We start from the raw sequence: 20,517 nt of genomic DNA on the forward strand, positions 1-20,517 counted from the left end.
ATTGAAATAATTTGTTAGACTTCAAAAATATTCCAAGTGATCACCAAGGTAGCCCTCGATAATCTGCTGACAGTACACCTCCATTGTTTTGGGCAACAACCAATATTGAATTGGATTGAAAAGATACACTTGACCTTAACAGTGTCCCAGTGACCTCATCATTGTCTCCTGATAATACAATTCTGATAATAATAAGCATCCACTGCTATACAGCTGGTAGCATGTGAGGCAGGATGCTCTTACTAATTTTGAAACACCTTACAGCTCTTCTTGGTCTTCTGCCAGACGTCCATGTATCCTTCTTTTAATGAATTTGACTTTTATGTGTGTACCGGTGCTTTGCTATCTCTTCTGTGCTGTTTTGAGTCTATGTTGATAACAATTGCCTATGTATTACGAATCTTGACCTAGTGTTATCGGATTATGGATGAGTATGATGTGATTATTTTTTAAAGCAAATTTTTTAAATTCAAAAGTGTCCTGCGTGACCTCTAATATGTTCTTTTCTAATGCGACTATCACACACTTCCACAGCTTGCCCGACGATTAGAATTGAATTGAAAAGGTATGTTTGACTTCAAATTGTCCCCGGTGACCTCTAAATTGTCTCAGACAGTAATAATTATGACATGCTTCCACCGCTACACCAAGTTACTTTGTTTTTTGAAAGCGAATACTTTCAAAAGTTGCAGATAGCCGCTAGAGTTGTCCGATGATAATCCAATCACCGTACCCCTCCCTACTTTATTTAAAAACTAGCATTCAATGAAAACAACGTTAGACTTCAAAAGTGTCCACGGTGACCTCGGAAGCGTACTTCAATAATTCAGATGGATATATGCTTCGACTATCATGAAGAACTGGTAGCACTGAATGCAAGTAAATTGTTCGACTCAAAAAGTATTCCTGGTAGTCTCTCAAATGTCCCTTGCTAATGTGATGATAGAACGCTTATACCAATTTTCACAACAACCAGTATTGCATTGAATAAAATGCGTTTGACTTCAAAGGTATCCCAGTGACCTCAAAAGTGTCCCCTGATAACAATGATGACTGTATGCTTCTACTGCTATATATCGAAGTACTTTTGTTTCTGTTAAGTAGAAGTGTACATTTTTACACCAATAGCCCCCTCCTTTCAGCTAAGTCTGTCACAAGCATTAAAATCTTGTATTGTTTTTAGCCGACTTGAATAATTAAAGAAAAGTAATAAGCATGACTTCCCTTTATAGGCAGTATATATCATTGGAAACCACCAGCCATGAACCTTTTCCGTCCTGTCCCAAGCCCTGATCTTATCCATGTTGAATTATTAAATCGGTTGAAGTTTGACTTCATAATGACTGTCCCTTTATAGGGAAGGTATAAACACAAGCCAGCCCTTGTTAAATCTATACCGTTTCCTGGTCTTTTATTTTTATATCGAACTTCAAGTATGAAGTACCGGCAATTATTCAATATGACCACAATATTTACGGGGAAAAACACTAGACCCCCAATAATTCTGTTAAGAGCCCTAATCTTGACGTTTTATATTAAACTGGAATAAGTAAATAGCACCAGCAAGTATTAATTCAAAACTGTAGCGAAGGTGTATTTTTGAGAAGCAGCTCCCATTTGATAATTCTTACCAAAGCCCTAATTTTGTGTTTTTATATCTGGCTTCAAGAATTAAATAGCAGCAACTACTATGAAATCGACAATGTCCATGTCTTCGAAAGCATCTCTTCATATATTTAGGTATTTTTCCCCATAATAATAGCCCTCGCCCCTGATAATTCTGTTTCTATCCCTAATGTTGTGTTTTCGTATGCATTTTAAATTGTTAAATATCCATTTCAGGAATTGTCAAGACGATTTTAGCGGTTTGAACTCAGCTGTTAATTTATGCAGAAAATTTTCATAACAATGCTTGGTAGTATGACTTAGAGACTATTTTTTGAGATTGTATGTGTTGGTGGGAGAAGTACCTTCTTAATTATGTGCTTGTTCTATCCATTTCGTGCCAATACATTAGGATAGGTAGATTAGGATAGATAGATTTGGATAGATAAATGGCAATATATTTGCATAGATTGCTGATTGATCAAATAAGAAGTGAAAATGAATCAGGAACGATGAGCAATTTTGGCTGTTTGCTTCAGTGTGGTTTTATTTGTACACATGCTTTCTTAAGTGAGCAAACAGTAATAACAATGTTAAAAAAACTATGAAGCTGACTTTCGATAGTTTTAAATTGGTCTGTTAACAATTTATTGATAAATTGTGTGATTAGCAGGTTTCTCCCATTGACCTCATATGCAAAGGAGGTCGAAAACAAAAGCCATCAAAGATATTGACAGCTTACCATGAATGCGTAATGAGCCTTCGCTACGCAGAAATTGCGTTCTAAAGGTCCTATTATTCGGTCAAAACGTCTTGAAGTAACCCGTCATGACATCAATTAGTCTGACTTCAAAAATGTCCGTATGACTTCAAATGCGCCCCTTACTTCTGGGGTACGTGTATTTTTGAAACTAAGAAGCCCATTGTTAATTCTATCCCGAGCCTTATTCTTAAACTTTCACATCTACTCATTTATTCAAAAAGAGCGCTTTGTATGACTTCATAAGTGTCCGTTTGACTTTGAGTGCGTCCCTCTATAGAGTAAGTTATTTTATATGAACACCAGCCCTCACCGTTGATCATTCTATCTTCTGCCGTAAGGCCAAGAAAAATAAAAAGTTTGTTTCTCATCCTCGCACGCGTCAATTCAGACCCGCCGCGTCAACCTTTTTACTGCTTACGAGGAAATAAAATGAAAAAAAGATAAACACAAAAATACGCGACGATAGTGCATAATACAGTTCTGTATAAAACAGAACTGTAAACAAAATAACTGATACTAAATTCCATTTAGAACTGTGCACATATGCCACTGTTATATTATACTGTCAAAACTGTCCACATTATACACATATTGACTGGCCATGAGGGCAACAGCATACGTCTGTACCCCGAGGGACTGTGAGTCACCCCCAAAAACAGACTGTTTCCCGAGGCCGTAGGCCAAGGAAACAGTCTGTTTTTGGGGGTGACTCACAGGCCCGAGGGGTTAAAGACGTATGCTGTTGCCCTAATGGCCAGTCAATATGTGTTTTGTAACACACCTCATCCGTAGTCATACATAAGAACGTACCATACACAAAAGTTGTCGCATGTAAGCGATATGATATGTTGGAGAAGTTCAGCAAGAAAAAGTTTTTGCCGACAGGGTCGCAATACTTCTGCAAAACGTTCAATGCACCTTTGATTATCGTCTTCGTTCGTTTCGAGTCCTTGTTTGAAACCAGAGCATTCAGTTCTTCTTTTCAGAAAGTAGGATAAACCGAGAAATTTCTCGACTATCGTTTCGCTCGTCCGCAGACGGCATCTTTGTTTACATTCCAGTTCGCGCATGCGCCAATGTTTTTTTGACGTCAGCGGGCATCATTTTTCGGAACTGATGCCTGGCAGGCAACAGTTCCGACAAATGATGCCTGATGACGTCGTTTACGTGGATCAGCACAAAAAGAACGCATCCCACGTGACTGTCAATTGGCGAATTAGAACACAGACTGCGGATGAGGTGTGTTACAAATGTCACTGTTATATTAAACTGTCAAAACTGTCTACTGTTGCACTAAAAGGGAACCGCAGAACTGTTGCTATACAAAAATATCTAAAGCAACACTGCTGTGCATTTATCGCTACGAGCATTCCTGTGTTGTTTTCATTTTTTGCGCGTTCTTGTTGACTGATAAATAAAAAAAATCGAGAGGAAAAAATCCCGCGTCACCGCATCATTTTTGCAATATGTCTAGGATGAGAAACAAACTTTTTATTTTTCTTGGCCGAAGCTTGTATTTTTTATGTCCAACATGAAGTATAAAATAAAAGCAGTTTGTATGACTTAAAATGCCCACATGACTTCAAAAGCTTCTGATTATATGGAAGGTATCGTCAGACATAAGTATAACCCTCTATCTCACTGTACTTTTACCACCGGGGTATGTTTTAGGTCGGTAACATGTTTGAGGTCTTAACTGACGTCCTCATCACTATTACTCAGTGATATTGACGTCGCATGTTGACTATATTTCATGTGTTATTTATTTATTTATTTATTTATTTTGTATTTGTTTTTTTTATAACCGTTTCCCTGTGCTGGTCCCAACACGGTTACGATACCCCACTACCCATCATATATTCCACGTAAACAAGATTGGAAAGGCATTCCTAATCTCATATTGCAAAATATTTTTTAGATACTTTCAAACGATGTTTCCCTTTGGCTTGTAACCAGTGAATATGTAAAGTTACGGAGGCCGTTTGGTCCGTGCGTTATGGAAAGGAATCATTCCTTGGTAACTGCAATTTTGCACAATACCCTTTGAATTAAATTGGCAGTTTACTCAGTCGGAAGTTCACCGGTTTCTGATTCCCATGATGAGTCAAATTGTCATTTCTTCTGCTTTTTTTGGGAGGGGGGCACTGAGACAATAAGTATGTGCTTCTCGTGGTCAGGGAGATGAATCTGCTACAGGCGTTCCATAACTTGACCACGTCCGTGAGCAAGACTATACCATGCTGGCTAATGCGACAGAGAAATATGTTACATTCGCCTAATATAGTCCTGTTCGCTGCCGTATCCTAGCTAAGGCTGCGTTCACTAAAAACCGGTTGGGGGGCTGAAGGAATTAGGAGGGAATCGAAAATTCTGGGGGTAATGGAGGAGGACTAGGACGTTTTGCACTGCCTATAGGGAGGACCTATTTTGGTTGCCTTTTACCTTTACATTTCCCAATTCCAAGATTTGTCAGGTAATTCAATGAAAAATTTTAATTCCATCTAATTTTTCTAATGTTAGTACATGTAAGTCTGTAATAATGAAACAAAATTTAGAACCATTTTGTCAGATTTCATGACTTTTATCTCGAAAAAAGCTAAACATGTATGATTTTTCGTAAAAAAACTAAAACAAGTGGGCCTAGTAGCGGGCCAGAAGCTGCATCTGTTGATAACATTTTAATGCAATATATCAATTACTGTTTATTGCTGTCTCCCTACAGTATGCTGAAACACACAATATTCTATTGTTTGTTTTTTTTCAACAGAGCCTGTGTATATTAATATCTATTGGATGATAATTGAATAAGAGTCCAGACTGACAGTTTTTTGTCAATGATACAAATGCACACTACACATACATAGGCTGTGTTTGCAAGCTGAATATTGGACAGTTCAACAAGCTGAAGGGTGTAAAACGCTATCGTATTAACTGAACAAAAATATTGTCAAAATAATCAAAGCTGATACAGCCTTTGTCGTGCTACTACAGTGTCAATGTCACTGCATATCGGCAGCGACAAAGATAGCTCTGACTCTGGTGTAGTTGAAGAAGAGCTTTGGTCAAATGACGCGCGTGACAGTGATATATACTTGTACATAAGATCAGACTAGAAAGCAACACATGATAAGGAAGTATCAGGAAACTTGAAAGTTATCAGGTTTTTTGAATTCTGGCATATGAGAGTAATCAACTATTTAAAGAAAAAAGATGGGGTCACCATGCTTGACCTTCTAAATTTTCACATTCTCATCGTAAAATAACACAAAAGTCAAACTTTGAACAGTAAAGACTTTAATTTAAAGAAATAATTGTGTGAGTGAATGGAATTATTTATATTCTACCAAATTTGCCATTATTACACCCAAATTTTAGAGTTTCAAAAGTTTGTTTTATGGAATTATTTAACTCTCAAATATTGTCAATTTTGAGCAGCATCTAACTTATAAATGTCTTGTACTTTTTGAAAAAAAATTTATAGGTCACTTTGCGCAGTTTTTCACAATTTTTCAAAATGTAGCCAGGAACTCATAATTTGCATACCCTCTCATGATCGTCATTTTGTGTGCTGTTCAGCAGGTGCCATTGACCTGGCAAGAGTTGAATTAACTCAAGTCAGCGTAGACTGATAAATCAAAAAAATTCATTGATGCGTTTAAAAATGAATCAATTTAAGAACTTGCCTTATAGGAATTTGGCTGTAAAAACTGCAAATAACAGGTAATATCTAACATCTGCGAGTAGAACTGCCTAATACATGTTATTGGGGGAGGGAGTGGAACTTTAAAAATGTTGATCATATAGACGGGGGGATTTGAAATTTTTTGAGGGTACTGAAGGGGGATCTGAAACAAAATAAGATTCCAATTGCGATTCCTCCAGCGCCCCCACCCGTTATTTGCGCACGCAGCCTAATGAATGTCTGTTGGAATCAGCCGATCCCCTAATGCCCCCTCTCCGAGTAGAGTAACAGACCCATTCCTTCGTGCTACTATAGCGTGTGCTTGGAGAGAGAGAGAGAGAGAGAGAGAGAGAGAGAGAGAGAGAGAGAGAGAGAGAGAGAGAGAGAGATATGGCCTAAACTTTGAGGTCAAAGCACTTGCACAGACGACGCAGATTATGCTGTAATTCTGCATCTTAGTTATCTGGCCTATACCTGCCACATAACTTCACCGTTCTACCAACACCTCCATCACCTTGCGCAAGAAATGAATAAATCCAATACTGTATTAGTCTGCTGTGATTGTTTCCCAGTTGACCGCTTAGCACTAAAACATATCATCTTACAATGATAGAAATTAATTGTCCACCCTCTACCCACACTCATCGGCCCCCTGTATTAAATTTTAACATGCATAACATTCGGGCACTTGAACATACTTTTCCAAACCTATAACATACACTCTTAAAAATAACTACATATCATGAATATAAATTAGCCGTGTCATATTTTTAATTCCCGTTATGATCGGAATTGTCATAAACTGACTGACAAGACAATCACGAATTTACAATAATATGCTTTGTACAATCCTAACGTCTTGCAGGCGGGTTGCAGTCAGCAGGTTCATCCGCATGTCTGAAAGAGAAGAGTGGGTGCGTTATTATTCGTCTGCATCTCTAAAAAAGTGGGCATTTCGAGGATGTAAGTACACGTTCTTTTAGACCCGATAAATAATAAAGTCTAGTATTTCCAACTCATTTTTGCATATTTAAACAAGTGAAACGTAGAATGGGCATAGTTGTATTGTTATATATTTGTTATATATATATATATATATATATATATATATATATATATATATATATATATATAATGTGCATATTTATACATACAAAAATATATTTATATATATACTGTATGTCTGATGATTGTAGGAAGTATGAACTCTGTATTTAAATAATATATATATATATATATATATATATATATATATATATATATATATATATATAGTGTACTTCATGGTATGAAATAAAGTCTAGCATGTTATCTTTTTACAGATATGAATATTATTTTTTAAACGGTAGATTTATTATCTATTCTACCAATTTTAACTTAGTACTATCGACAGTAGGTGTCTGTATGTGTATATATATATATATATATATATATATATATATATATATATATATATATATATATATATATATATATATATATATATATAATCAGAAGTAGTTAAACAGTTTAAATTCACTCGGATGGAAATAAGTACAGCAATGATGTAAAGTAACGTCATATAATATATATATATATAAGTACAGCAATGATGTAAAGTAACGTCATATAATATATATATATATATATTATATATATATATATATATATATATATATATATATATATATATATATATATATATATATATATATATATATATTAAAATACAAGCACGTACAAGGTATAAAATGGGGCCAAGGTGCTCTGTGCTAAGTGGCACACTCCAATGCCCTCTGAGGTAGAAAAAACGCTCACGAATGTAGACGGGTTAGTCGACACACTGAATTTGTTGAACCAAGTAGGTCTGATAGGTCAAACTTAATCAAGATGTTAACTCAATAAAGACGTGACTTTACTTACGGAACACGGACAATATTAGACGGGAGGGGGGTACCATCTAAGTCCAGGGCGGGTGACCCGTACACTCTGGATCCTTCAATCAGGAAAGTTTCCACTTCCCTCTCGGTTAAGTCTGGGCATTCAGATCTTAACAAAGCGGCAACTCCTGTGAGAAATCATGAGAAGAATCATGTTCATCATGTTGAATCAGTTCGTGTCATAACAGTTGTTATTTTCTTTCTTGCTGTACAACATGATATCATGCAAGTATGATTATATTAAAACTGTGCGTCGCTATAATCGATGGACAAGAGAAACTGATCTATGAAGAAAAGTGTAACATACTATAATCCAAAAAAGTAACTTAGAACAACGCTGATGGTTTATTAAAAATTTGCTGTGCATTTAAATGGTTCAAATGTTTAGCCAATGTTGGAAACTGTTCCAAAGGTCAACTTTAAATTCTCCGATTCATTCTTAAGGTATTAGGTAGTGTGCACTCCTACATTGAAAGACTTATACTTTCGCTCGAACTTTCCTAACGGTAACTTCCGACCAAAGTCTTTCAAAATTAATGATACAAATCGGGGTTACAGATATTTGAAACTCAAAACGTCAGCCATCCCGGCCCTGTGTTTTCTCTATCGGAGAAAATCCAATTTTCCATTTTCACAAATATAAGCAACTTTGTTTTCTCCTTATTCTTTGACATGAGCCCTAAATAAGTGGTACACGAAAGCAGTAATGGGAATTTTTGAAGTGCAAATGCTTACAGCCTGTTTTTTGGTTAAGTAATAAACGAATTTGCCAAATTGATAATTACTTGTAACGTGCGTGACCTGCAGCTAGTGTATGTCTGGACAACTGCGTAACCGTCAAAGTGATGGAGTCCTTGGACCTGCGCCTGTGCGACTCTCTTGTTCACACACAATATATATTTGCACGATATGTAGGTGGATCATATACACAAAGCTGCAACATTTAAAGTTTAGGATGTTCATTAAGCTAACATGTTAGAATTTTCATCAATCGCCGACGTACCTTGGACACGGTGTTTATATTGAGCGTAAGGATCCCACATGACCTTTTAGAAGAGTTCCGACGACCCCCTCTCATTAACGGGAACTGAGGAAATATTTCTGTGATCTGTCTGAGGCGTAAATATCACAAAGTGAACTAATATGAGGTTTACCTGCGACGTGAGCGGCGGCAAAAGCAGTATCTGAGGGGGCCACTCCGTAGCTGTTACCGATATATGAGGATGTGACCTCGTGACCTGGAGCGTAAATCTCAGCGCAATGTACAATGCCACCGGCGACGGAGTTGGGATGGCGATTGTCGGTACGAGTAGTTCCACCGACAATGACAACCTAATACGACCGGTGAAAAGAGTGCAAGACGTCATTCAAAAACAAATCACAATAACAGCTTGGCGAATCACACTATCGTTTTACGAAAACTCAAAATACTTGCGAATAAAAATGTGTATGACAAGTTTATTACAATGCCCCTTTACCTTTATTTCGTAAACAAAATAATGATTATGTTTCAGAAGAGTTCTCTTTGAGATGCATTGTGCTCTTCTTCAATTCTTTAAAAACTTACCTACGATTCACGGTGTTCTTCACTTACTCTCTAAAACCTTACCTTATTTTCTGAAATAACAAGATTTAACCCTTTCACTACCATGGTTTGTCCCAAATCCATTGTTTTCTATGGTAAAGTTGGACCTGTATACAGGGAACTGGGGGTGAAAGGTTTAAGGCAGAATGCACCTCGGGGACATTAGGACTCTCAAACTTTTCTATTTCTTTTCTGATCTACCACTTGTAAGGGCCTCATGTAAAGCTCTGGTGTAAGACAAATTTTTGCCGTCATAGTTTTTCAAAAATTGAAAATTTTATTTTTCTCCGTAGGATTGACACGTAGATGGCAGCCAATTTGAATTTCAAATATCGGTAAGGGAGCCTTCGGTAATTACAGGGGGTGGGGATGGGCCGTGGGAATTGGGGGAGTGTCACTTTTTAGAAAACTGTCCAAGGGGGAGGGTCACTTTTTATAAACCTATCTTGGGGTGGGGGTTCACTTTTAACAGAAGTTTATGGCCAAGACTTCGATTGTCTTAAATGTATACCCACTATCAACAAGTTTCACAAGTATCCTACATAAAACACCTTGAACATTTAAAACTGATGAAAGATAAAAGACAAAAGCATATGGGACATGTTGCAAAGTGTCTATCAATTATCAAACGTCTATAAATGCACAGATATTGTTAATTTTATTTTATTTTATGTAGCATGATATACAGCATGTATTATGATCTGATATTATGGGTGAATCACTATATCAGCCACATCTTGCCTTCTCATAGTTGCACAAAATATGGTGACCCTCCCGCAACTTTATGAAATATAATGTCCCTTCCAAAATGTTTGCGTGATAAATTGGGACCCCCCCTCCATAAACGCAACCCCTCCCCCGGTAGTTTCCGTCCCTACCTTGCATAACGATTAAACCAATTGCTATGTAAATTAGTTGATACTGGTTCAGTTATCCCCCTCCCCTGGAAAATACTGCAGTGCTTTTGGAAGGGATAAGTTTTAGAATGTCGGACAGGGGCAGGGTCACATTTTAGACAGGAGGATAGGGTAGGATCATGTTTTACAGCACAGTGACACCCCCTCGATTTCTATTCTTGATTTTGAAAGAGGATGCTTAAAGGTTGCCCTTAAGAAAGTTTGGATTAAATGTTCAGTCGTTCACTATCGAGGCGCATACTGCCTTTGCAGGATAGAACCATGGACCCTACTGACCCTAGGATCTATGATTGAATGAAGTTACTTACACCTGGTTCGACAAACAATCTGGCAGGTGAAAGTAGTTGGCAGTCAAAGTCGCCAGCACTGGGGGCATCTCCAACTGGTCCAACCACAGTGATACCTTCTCTGGCCATGTCTCTCGTCAACTCTTCGATCTCAGCCAGTCTGTTGGCATCAAGTGTGACGGACAAAGGTGCAACCGCAACCCCACGAAGATGGCCAACAGGGTTAGCGGCCTTCAAATTCTTGTAATGGTTAAGGGCAGCCGTCATTCCTGCAATAAGTAAACAGACAAGCTATGTTGAACTTCTCTCAAGTAATGCAACAATCTGGTCTGCATCATAAATACCTCAATTTTGTGTTAATGGCCGGATTAAGTGTTTTTCAGTCACGCCAAATAGGTCGGTCCAGCAAGAACGTTAACTATACAAAGTGATTTCAAGTTGACGGATAGGATTCGAGAACGAAAATAAAAATTCAAACTTTATTTTGCAAGCTCAAAAGAAGTTGGATAGAAAAACGTTAAATGATCATTGCCTCTGTCTGTCTGTCTGTCCGTTTCTCTCTCTCTCTCTCTCTCTCTCTCTCTCTCTCTCTCTCTCTCTCTCTCTCTCTCTCTCTCTCTCTCTCTCTCTCCCCCCCCCTCTACTCTACTCTCCCCCCCTCTACTCTGTACACCATTTAGGGGTAGCCTTTTCTGTCCCCTTTGTTATATAAATGGTCCGAAAGCGTGAAAGCCGTGCAGCATCAATCAACTATCAAAGTCTTGCAGCCGTCATTATAGTTGCCACATGGGCTTGGTGTTAAATTAAACTTTTGAAAGGGCAGCAAAAAGGTACACTGAATAAAAGAAAACAAAATATCTCAACAAAGTTGATGGGCTAATGTGCAGCATTGAATAAGCTGTTATCCAATTGGGTAGCTGAATCTTACCAATATAATTAAATAATACAAATAGACTCCCTAAGTCGCTGTGAATAGTGACCATGGACCAATAAGAGGAAGAGCTTATTCAATACGGTACATCAGCAGAACTTGATTAAGGCTTTCAATTTCCTACAAACTTGATTATTGCTCTTAGATTTAAAGAACTGACACACACAAACACACACACATTCACATGCATATATCAATATATAAATATAAATACATATATATGTGTGTACATATATATATACACACACACGTACATATATATATATATATATATATATATATATATATATATATATATATATATATATATATATATATATATATACAATGTGAATGTCTGATGATCACTACAGAGAACATATGTAGCGTGAAACTCTGAGTAACGCCTACGTCCTGTTTTCTACTTGTTATCACTTATTAGCGTATATTTGTATATATATATATATATAATATATATATATATATATATATATATATATATATATATATATATATACATATATACACACACATATATACACACACATATATATACACACACACACACACACACACACATATATATATATATATATATATATATATATATATATATATATATATATATATATATATATATATATATATATATATATATATTTGTCGTTGGTTGCATATACATTCGTTTCATGGCCACACGGATATAAGGCCTAAGCAGTGTCGTCTTTCGGATACGTGAACTAGAAATATATTTTATTTTATCAATGCGTTGAGTATGTTGAAGAATAAAATGTTATATGCAATGCAATTTTTGTAATACTTACCTGCGATGACAAAGTCAGCATTCAAGGTCGTCGGGTCGGCGCGGTCGTTCACTCTGACGATACCGATGTTAGTTTTAGATGCGACACCTGTGTACTGTCCGGCTATAACACCCGCGAAAGCAGTTCCGGCACCATCTGTGTCTGAACCCTGCAATGAACAGAAGACAACGTCGATAATAACCCTCAGATTTAATTGATAATGACACTTACACGCTGAAGCCCGGCAACCGGTTTTGATGTCAATAAAGAAATCTTACTCCTAAACTGCATGTTAAAAATCAAATTTACGGAAAATACGATCTGGTAAACAACAGCGGCTGGTCTCAGGCTACAAGTTGGTCTCATGCATTGTACGCTTTTTTCTCTATGAAGACACTGCAGTTTTCCCTCTCTGAGGAGACACATATGTAAAACTCGTTCGAACCCCTTGCTTAACATCATTAACTAGATAGATAACCTATGGGTAGTTTGACATGTGTGACAAACAAACTCCTGTAACGCAATATGAATCCCTTATACGTACATCGCCTCCATCCTGAAAGTCGTAGATATTGAAGGCTCTATTGAAGGCTGGTCCGAAATTCTCGTGGGTTTTCTCAATTCCAGTTCCCAACACGTAGACGATTGATTGATCCCCGAAAGCGGTACCTATTCATCGAAAAAAGTAAAAAAAAGAGACGGCCGTGGTAGAAATTATTCACAAGCTACGATGATCAATTTACCAGAGAGATTTAGACTCACGTCCGGGACAAATTCTGGCGCTTAACACGCGCATATATGCGGCGCCTATATTTGAGGTGCCTATCAAAAATTGTTTAGTTTTTAAAATCTAAGTTTTGTGTTGATCGCTAATGTTTGGAAAAACGTGTTGCGGTAACATTTCGGTAAACACTTTTACATGAATTGCATTTGATTTCAAGCATTATGGGGAGCTTTTAGAGCTTTAGGTACTGGTGTAAATTTTACTTATTAATTTCAGATATCAAATATGATTGTGACTATACTGAAACTCTTCTCGAGCCTTTTCGCCTAAATGCCTTCAGAAAACCCATAAAAAAATTGAACATACGTCTGATAAACAGATGACAAAGGCGCTACGCATACTGATATGTCTCGTTTACTCATATCGGTGCGCATAACATGAGTTCAACTATATGTCAGGATATGTCCACAGTTTTAAGCTATTACTTTTGGATTTACTCGGCTAAAACATTTCTCGAAGAGCGCGGTTCCAATCTCGCCCCGGACCAGAAGGTTTTCGTGCGGCCTTTCACCTCGCCTGGATCCCGTCTCTGCCAAAAGTCCATGTCAATTGATTCTCATCCTGGTATTGTCGTCCGCCTTTAGAAGTGCAGTGTTGTTTTGTAAGTGAGTTGATACATTCGAGTGCTAGTTCAAATGTGATTTGACTACAAAATCTCAACTTTCGAAAGCTATTCTATTGAGTTGCTATCTCCTATCTGACTCGTAAAACGTTTGCGACGTTATGTAACTTAATATTTCAGCAATTCGTTTCTCACATTACCAGCATTCCATGTTAAGGTAGTATGCGCCCCGAAAGTCAAAGACTTAAACTTTTTATAAAGTTTCATCGATGAAACAGTGACCTTCAATCATTGTCTTACCAAATCAATGATAAAATTCACCGATCGCCGTGCAAATTTTGGAGCGAAAGAAACAAATAAACTAACATACATTGATAAATGAAGTTCAAGATGGTCGCCACCCCTGTGTTTATTCTATGGGGAGAAGTAAAGTTTTCGATTTCCAATATATACTCAAAGACGCTAAAAGATTTTCTTTTTCCAAGAGCTTTATAATGTACTCCCATAAGCGGTAGAACAGAAGAGTATTGGAAAAGCTTGAGAGTCCGAACGTCTGTCCACGAGGCGCATTCTATCTTTTTTAACTCAAATGCAAAAATAAAACAATCGCGTGTCAAGAGTGAAAAATAGAAAATGCCCGATGTAAAGGGCAAGATGTTGAATGGTTGCCTCCCACGAAATAACATATTCACTCTTGTTCGAAGCCATACGTCAGAAGAAATTTCTGAGATTCTGTTTACGTCGACATAAAAGAAAACAAGAAAATGTCGATGAATAAAAGGCAAGCTCTGAAATCTACAATAAGGGCGCCGCGCACTACTGTGCCACATCTGTCTCAGTCAATCTCAAAACATTCATGCTCGTAACCTAAGGAACGGTTTACGTCATACTTCGTGTCTCTTGAGAAAATTTTACGCAGTTCGATGATTTTTCTATGTTATTGGCTAGGGGTAGCTGCTGAGTTAATATTATGCATGCACTTCCCTCTTGTTCTAGACATGGAGAACATCATCTGACAGCCCGGCAGCCTACTGGGTAGATTTCCAAGAAGGTAACGTGAGCGGAACCGTTTGCAACTTACCGAATGGTTTGTATGCTCCATCAAGGGGTAATCTCTGTTGGTCAAGACGGTCCAAGTTCCATGGGAGTGGTCCTGTGTACTGGCAGGCAGCTACTGCCACCAAAACGGAGAGAATGAAGAGACGCATCTTGTTGTCCTGTCACGAAAAAGTGGAAAACCACAATCGCTTATTAGTATCCTGGATTATATCTTAAACGGGATGTTGTATAACTGTAAAGAAAACGTATAACATCGCTTGCAATTGAAAACATAAAATGGTGATGGTTGTAGCAAGGATAAGACATGAAATTATATCGTACCTTTTCTTTCACTGCTAATGCTCGGTATTGCAACGATGAGAATGGTGTTTCATACGAACCAGGCAATCTTATATACCCTGGTCATGGGAAAATTTTGTCTTTGGATGTATTCAATTACCACTTTGGAAAGTACGTGTCAAGCGCTCAGGTGCCATTTACAACAGTCGACACGTGCTTACATAATTAAATATCCACGATATCATGGATTTCATATTCGAACAGGAGAGACGGCAATAAAATTATTAACAAATCATAGGGGCTTTTGTTAATTGTGGGGGAGTTCCTTGGAAATTTAGGTCATGCGGACGATGCTCTGATGTCGGCATCGAGTTCTGTAATTTCCCACAAGGACATCTGTATTCTTGGAGAGAGAGAGAGAGAGAGAGAGAGAGAGAGAGAGAGAGAGAGAGAGAGAGATATGGGGGTCTCTGTCTCCGTCTGTATAGATATGTAATATGTGAGTGTATACCCATCAACACACACCACAAATACTTTTGTCTTTTTTGCTGTGAGGAGAATTTGCTGGACATTCCCATTAGTTTAACTCGTCTATGTGCTCTCTATTTTCACTTTAGTAATACTTCTAACCTCAGGATATCCTTTAGCGAATATGTAATTAGTAAGAATTACATACAAGTGGCATGCTGTTTTATCTTAGCTCTCCCTAAGACTCTGTAGTATGAATACTGTCATTTGACTCGATCAGTTCTATGCTTTGAAAATAGTTTATGAAGCGAATTCTCAAATATTGTATAATTAACCTTTTCGGTATTTTCGCCGCGTGATGTATGCGATAGCATTGCAAGGCTATTGAAGACATCACACGATTTGGCAATTGGACCTGATAAGTGCTTTTAGGTATTATATGTTGACAGGTCAAAAAGAGCGTAAAACACCTGTCCGCTGATGACTTTTCTCAGTACACGGGTTTTTTGTACGTGCCAACAACAGAAAAGTAATATCGGAGACTATGCATTAATCTAAGTTGCCACATTAGTGTTAGATTACAAGCTTCGTGTATTTTCTTTGTCAGACAGTGAACGCGCAACGTAGACTCATGTTGTTGCTTCAGTAGTTGAAAATAGGTTTCGGTATGTTTTGCAAGCTAAAGGCTCGACTATTATCAGTTTTGAAGAAGTGATTGAAACAGTTGTTATGTAGGTCATTTCCCCCCACACTCATCATGACCTGAGTTCAATTAGTCTAGAACATTCTCAAGGTCACTGCCCTTAGACCTCACAACCTTGAATTCAATTAGTCATGTTTGGAATGTTCTGGAAAGTTGATTAGTTGTGTAAGAGAGATAATTTTAGAACAGTAATTAGCATGTCAATAAAAGTTCTAGATTGTTCTTATATGCCTTTATAAAAGGGACGTGCTCAGCTTCCAGTCAGACTTTTGGGATCGTGTCTCTTGTGTGTTACTAAACTCCAGCAGTAGTCATTCTCAAGACTTTTCAAGACCTTCACTGCCAACGCTGGATTTATACTGTGGACTTTGTGCAGCTTCAAGCCTGCAAGCCAAAGGACTGTTCATTCATCCAACTGACTGTTACAACTCTGAGACTGGAGCTTGCCGTCCCAGCTGAGATAAGTAGTCTGTACACTTTTAAAGCTTGTACTCTATCCCTGACTTAGCATTAGTTTTATTTTCGTAATAAATTTTGTTTAAACGTTAACTGCTGAGTTCACCCTTTTGTTCGTTTTCTCTGCACGAACAAAATTGGGGGCTCGTCCGGATACGAATATTTTGAGCCGTTTGACAACATTTTGACAGCCTTTTCAAAACTACTGTATACTGTGAACTCAGCGAAATTTAATCATGGCGGAATTTAAGCCAGACGAATTTATGGATGACCTTGATCAGGACACATTTAATTCCCTCAGAAAAGACAACCTCATAGCACTGGCAAATTTCCTTAAAGTAGATGTCAAAAGATCTATGCGCAAGCGAGAAATTCAATTCAAGATTGCAAAACATTTAGTTAATTCTGGCCATTTTGAAGAGTCTGCCTTAAAAGATTATGAGCCTGAGTCTTCCTTCGAACTCAAAAAATAGAATTAGAAATTCAGGCAGATTTGGAGCTTAAAAAATTGGCATTAGAAAAAGAAAAAATACAAATGCAATTACAAATGAAAGAAAAAGAATTGCAAATGGAAGAAAGACAGAAAGAAAAAGAAAGGCAGGAAAGATTAGAAATGGAAGAAAGACAGAAAGAGAGGGAATTGGAAATGAAAGAAAAAGAATTGCAAATGGAAGAAAGACAAAGGGAGAAAGAAAGAGAGGAAAAAGAAAAGGAAAGAGAATTAGCAGAACCCGACTGCAGTTAGAAATGAGACGTTTAGAGCTTGGAAAGTCAGGAAATTCTTCCCTTCAGACATTTTGACATCACTAAGCATTTCAGGTTAGTTCCCCCTTTCCAAGAAAAGGATGTTGATAAATATTTTCTCCATTTTGAGAAAATTGCTCAGAGTCTGGATTGGCCTAAGGAGTCCTGGTCTATGCTTTTGCAGAGTGCTTTGGTGGGTAAAGCCAGAGAAATTTACATTCAGTTTGTCAGTAGAGCAGGCTTCAAATTATGATTCTGTGAAGGAATTAATTCTCAAGGGTTATGAGTTGGTGCCTGAAGCTTACCGTCAGAAATTTAGGGATTGTGAGAAGGTGAAGGATCAAACTTATGTTGAATTTGCTCGAACAAAAGAACAACTGTTTGATCGTTGGTGCTCTTCTGAAAAGGTCAGTCAGAATTATGACAAATTACGACAACTTGTTTTGATTGAGGAATTTAAAAGGTGCATCCGGAGTGACATCAAGACGTTTATCAATGAACAAAAGGCAGATACATTGGAGGTTGCTGCACGTTTGGCCGATGATTATTCATTGACCCACAAATCTTCATTTCTCAGCAAACCATCCCAGTCCTTTTCTACAGAAACAATGCAGGTAAATTTAACTCCTCCTTTTCATCCAAGAATTTTTCAAAGGAGAGTAGGAAATCAAATGACAGCAGTTCACACAGTTCAAGTAACACTCCCACATCATCAGATCCCAAGTCTCAATCTCCTTCTGAAAAACAGTTTGGTACACTTTCTTGTAATTATTGTAAGAAAGACGGCCATTTAATGTCAGAGTGTTTCAAATTGAAAAGAAAACGTGAAGGTCAAAGTGGTCAAAGTGGATCTAAGCCAACCGGCTTTATTTCTTCATCAACTCAATTAGAGTCTAATAATGTGTGCAACACATTTTCTGAGGTTAAACCCCTCTTATCCCCAATTAATGAGGTCAGGTCAATTCTTCTCAAGATAGCATTATGGGTATTTTCGAACCATTTATTCATGATGGTTTTATATCACTTTCTAGTGATTTTTCTTCCGCTACCCCTGTCAAAATTTTAAGAGATACCGGGGCTTCCCAGTCTCTTTTGTTGGCAGATACCCTGCCGTTTTCTGAAAAGTCATTTTCAGGTTCTAAAGTTCTTATTAAGGGGGTAGATTGTAATGACTACATTCCTGTTCCTCTCCATAATGTCTATTTGTCTTCGGACTTTGTTTCTGGACCTGTGACTTTAGGTATTAGGCCTTTTTTGCCTTTTGAAGGGATTCACCTTCTTCTTGGAAACGACCTTGCTGGGGACAAGGTCATTACTAATCCACTTGTGACTGATAATCCTAGTTTAGATCAAAATCCAGAGCCAATAGAGGAAGACATTCCCGGCCTTTTCCCATCATGTGCCATTACTCGAGCCATGTCAAAGAAAACTTCTGAGAATCAAAATACTCTCAAAAATAATGTCACAGATGTTGACTTAAATGACACCTTTCTCAGTCAGGTGTTTGACACGGAGCATTCCGTTATCCCTCGTGGATTTGAAACTTCCAGTAAAACTTCTGCTGACCAAAGTCAGACATTTTCTAGATCAAATCTCATTGCAGAACAACACAAAGACCCAGATATTTTGTCTTTGTTTGACAGGTTAGATGATGAAGGTAAAACTTCAGATAGCTCTGTTTCCTATTATACAAATCTGGTATTCTCATGCGTAAATGGAGACCTCCAGATGTCTTGGTTGATGACGATTGGGCTATAAAACATCAAATTGTGGTTCCAAAGCCCTATCGTGCTGAAATATTGCGCCTGGCCCATGAAACGCCCTGGGCTGGTCATTTGGGAGTAAGGAAAACTTATCATAAAATTCTCAGTCACTTTTATTGGCCTAATCTCAGGCAGGATGTAACACATTTCTGTAAAACTTGTCACACATGTCAGATGGTAGGAAAGCCGAATCAGACCATTCCAAAGGCCCCTTTACAGCCAATTCCTGCATTTCAAGAACCATTTAGTAGGATTCTAATAGACTGTGTTGGGCCCTTACCAAAAACAAGATCAGGAAATGAGTACATGCTGACAATAATGTGTACATCAACTCGGTTCCCAGAAGCCATACCACTGAGAAATATAAGACAAAGACTATAGTGAGAGCTTTAGTCAAATTTTTCACTTTATTTGGCCTCCCTAAATGTGTCCAGTCCGATCAAGGCTCCAACTTTATGTCTGGAATTTTTCAACAAGTAATGGATCAGCTAGGCATTAAACAGTATAGGTCATCCGCCTATCATCCAGAAAGTCAGGGTGCTCTTGAGCGATTTCATCAAACTTTGAAAAACATGATTAGGACCTACTGTTTTGACACAGAGAAGCAGTGGGATGAAGGAATTCATTTTTTGCTCTTTGCTGTTAGAGAGTCAATTCAAGAGTCTCTTGGTTTTAGCCCATTTGAGCTTGTATTTGGACATACAGTCCGTGGCCCACTTAAGCTCGTTAAAGAGAAATTCCTATCAGACGATGATGATTGTCTGAATATTTTGCAATATGTGTCAGATTTTCGTATGAAACTCTCTAAAGCATGTGAATTAGCCAGAGAAAATCTTGAGTCATCTCAGCAGTCAATGAAAACCAAATATGATAAAAGCACCTCAAAACGAAGTTTGAACCAGGTCAAAAGGTTCTTGTTCTACTTCCAATTCCTGGCAAACCACTCCATGCTCGTTACTTTGGGCCATATCTAATTGATAAGAAATTGAGTGATTTAAATTACATCATAATAACACCTGACAGGCGAAAACAAAAACAGCTATGTCACATAAATATGCTTAAGCCATATTTGGATAGGGACAATCCTACTATAACTCAGCCTGTCAGTGCAGTCAGTTCAAACCATTATGAAGATAGTGATACTGAAACTGACTTGAGTGAAAATACTCTAAACTCAAAGCTGGGCTCGGTCAAGCTTCAGAACTCAGAAATCCTGGAGAAGCTGGAG

At 37.7% G+C, this 20,517-nt stretch overlaps 1 protein-coding gene across 1 annotated transcript; it reads right to left on the reverse strand.

Moving 5' to 3' along the window:
• Nucleotides 1-6,799: 6,799 nt before the first annotated feature.
• Nucleotides 6,800-15,285, reverse strand: LOC139151691 (alkaline serine exoprotease A-like). The gene is made up of 8 exons (XM_070724645.1): nt 15,198-15,285; nt 14,899-15,034; nt 13,016-13,140; nt 12,493-12,640; nt 10,780-11,027; nt 9,124-9,301; nt 7,953-8,097; nt 6,800-6,947 (listed from the first exon to the last, which is right to left on the reverse strand). Exons 2-8 carry the CDS (start codon nt 15,023-15,025, stop codon nt 6,902-6,904), a joined length of 1,017 nt encoding a protein of 338 aa, XP_070580746.1. The 5' UTR covers nt 15,026-15,034; nt 15,198-15,285; the 3' UTR covers nt 6,800-6,901.
• Between the last annotated feature and the right edge of the window lie 5,232 nt (nt 15,286-20,517).

Source organism: Ptychodera flava, chromosome 15 (assembly GCF_041260155.1).
Source record: "Ptychodera flava strain L36383 chromosome 15, AS_Pfla_20210202, whole genome shotgun sequence".
Classification (NCBI taxonomy): Eukaryota; Metazoa; Hemichordata; class Enteropneusta; family Ptychoderidae; genus Ptychodera; species Ptychodera flava.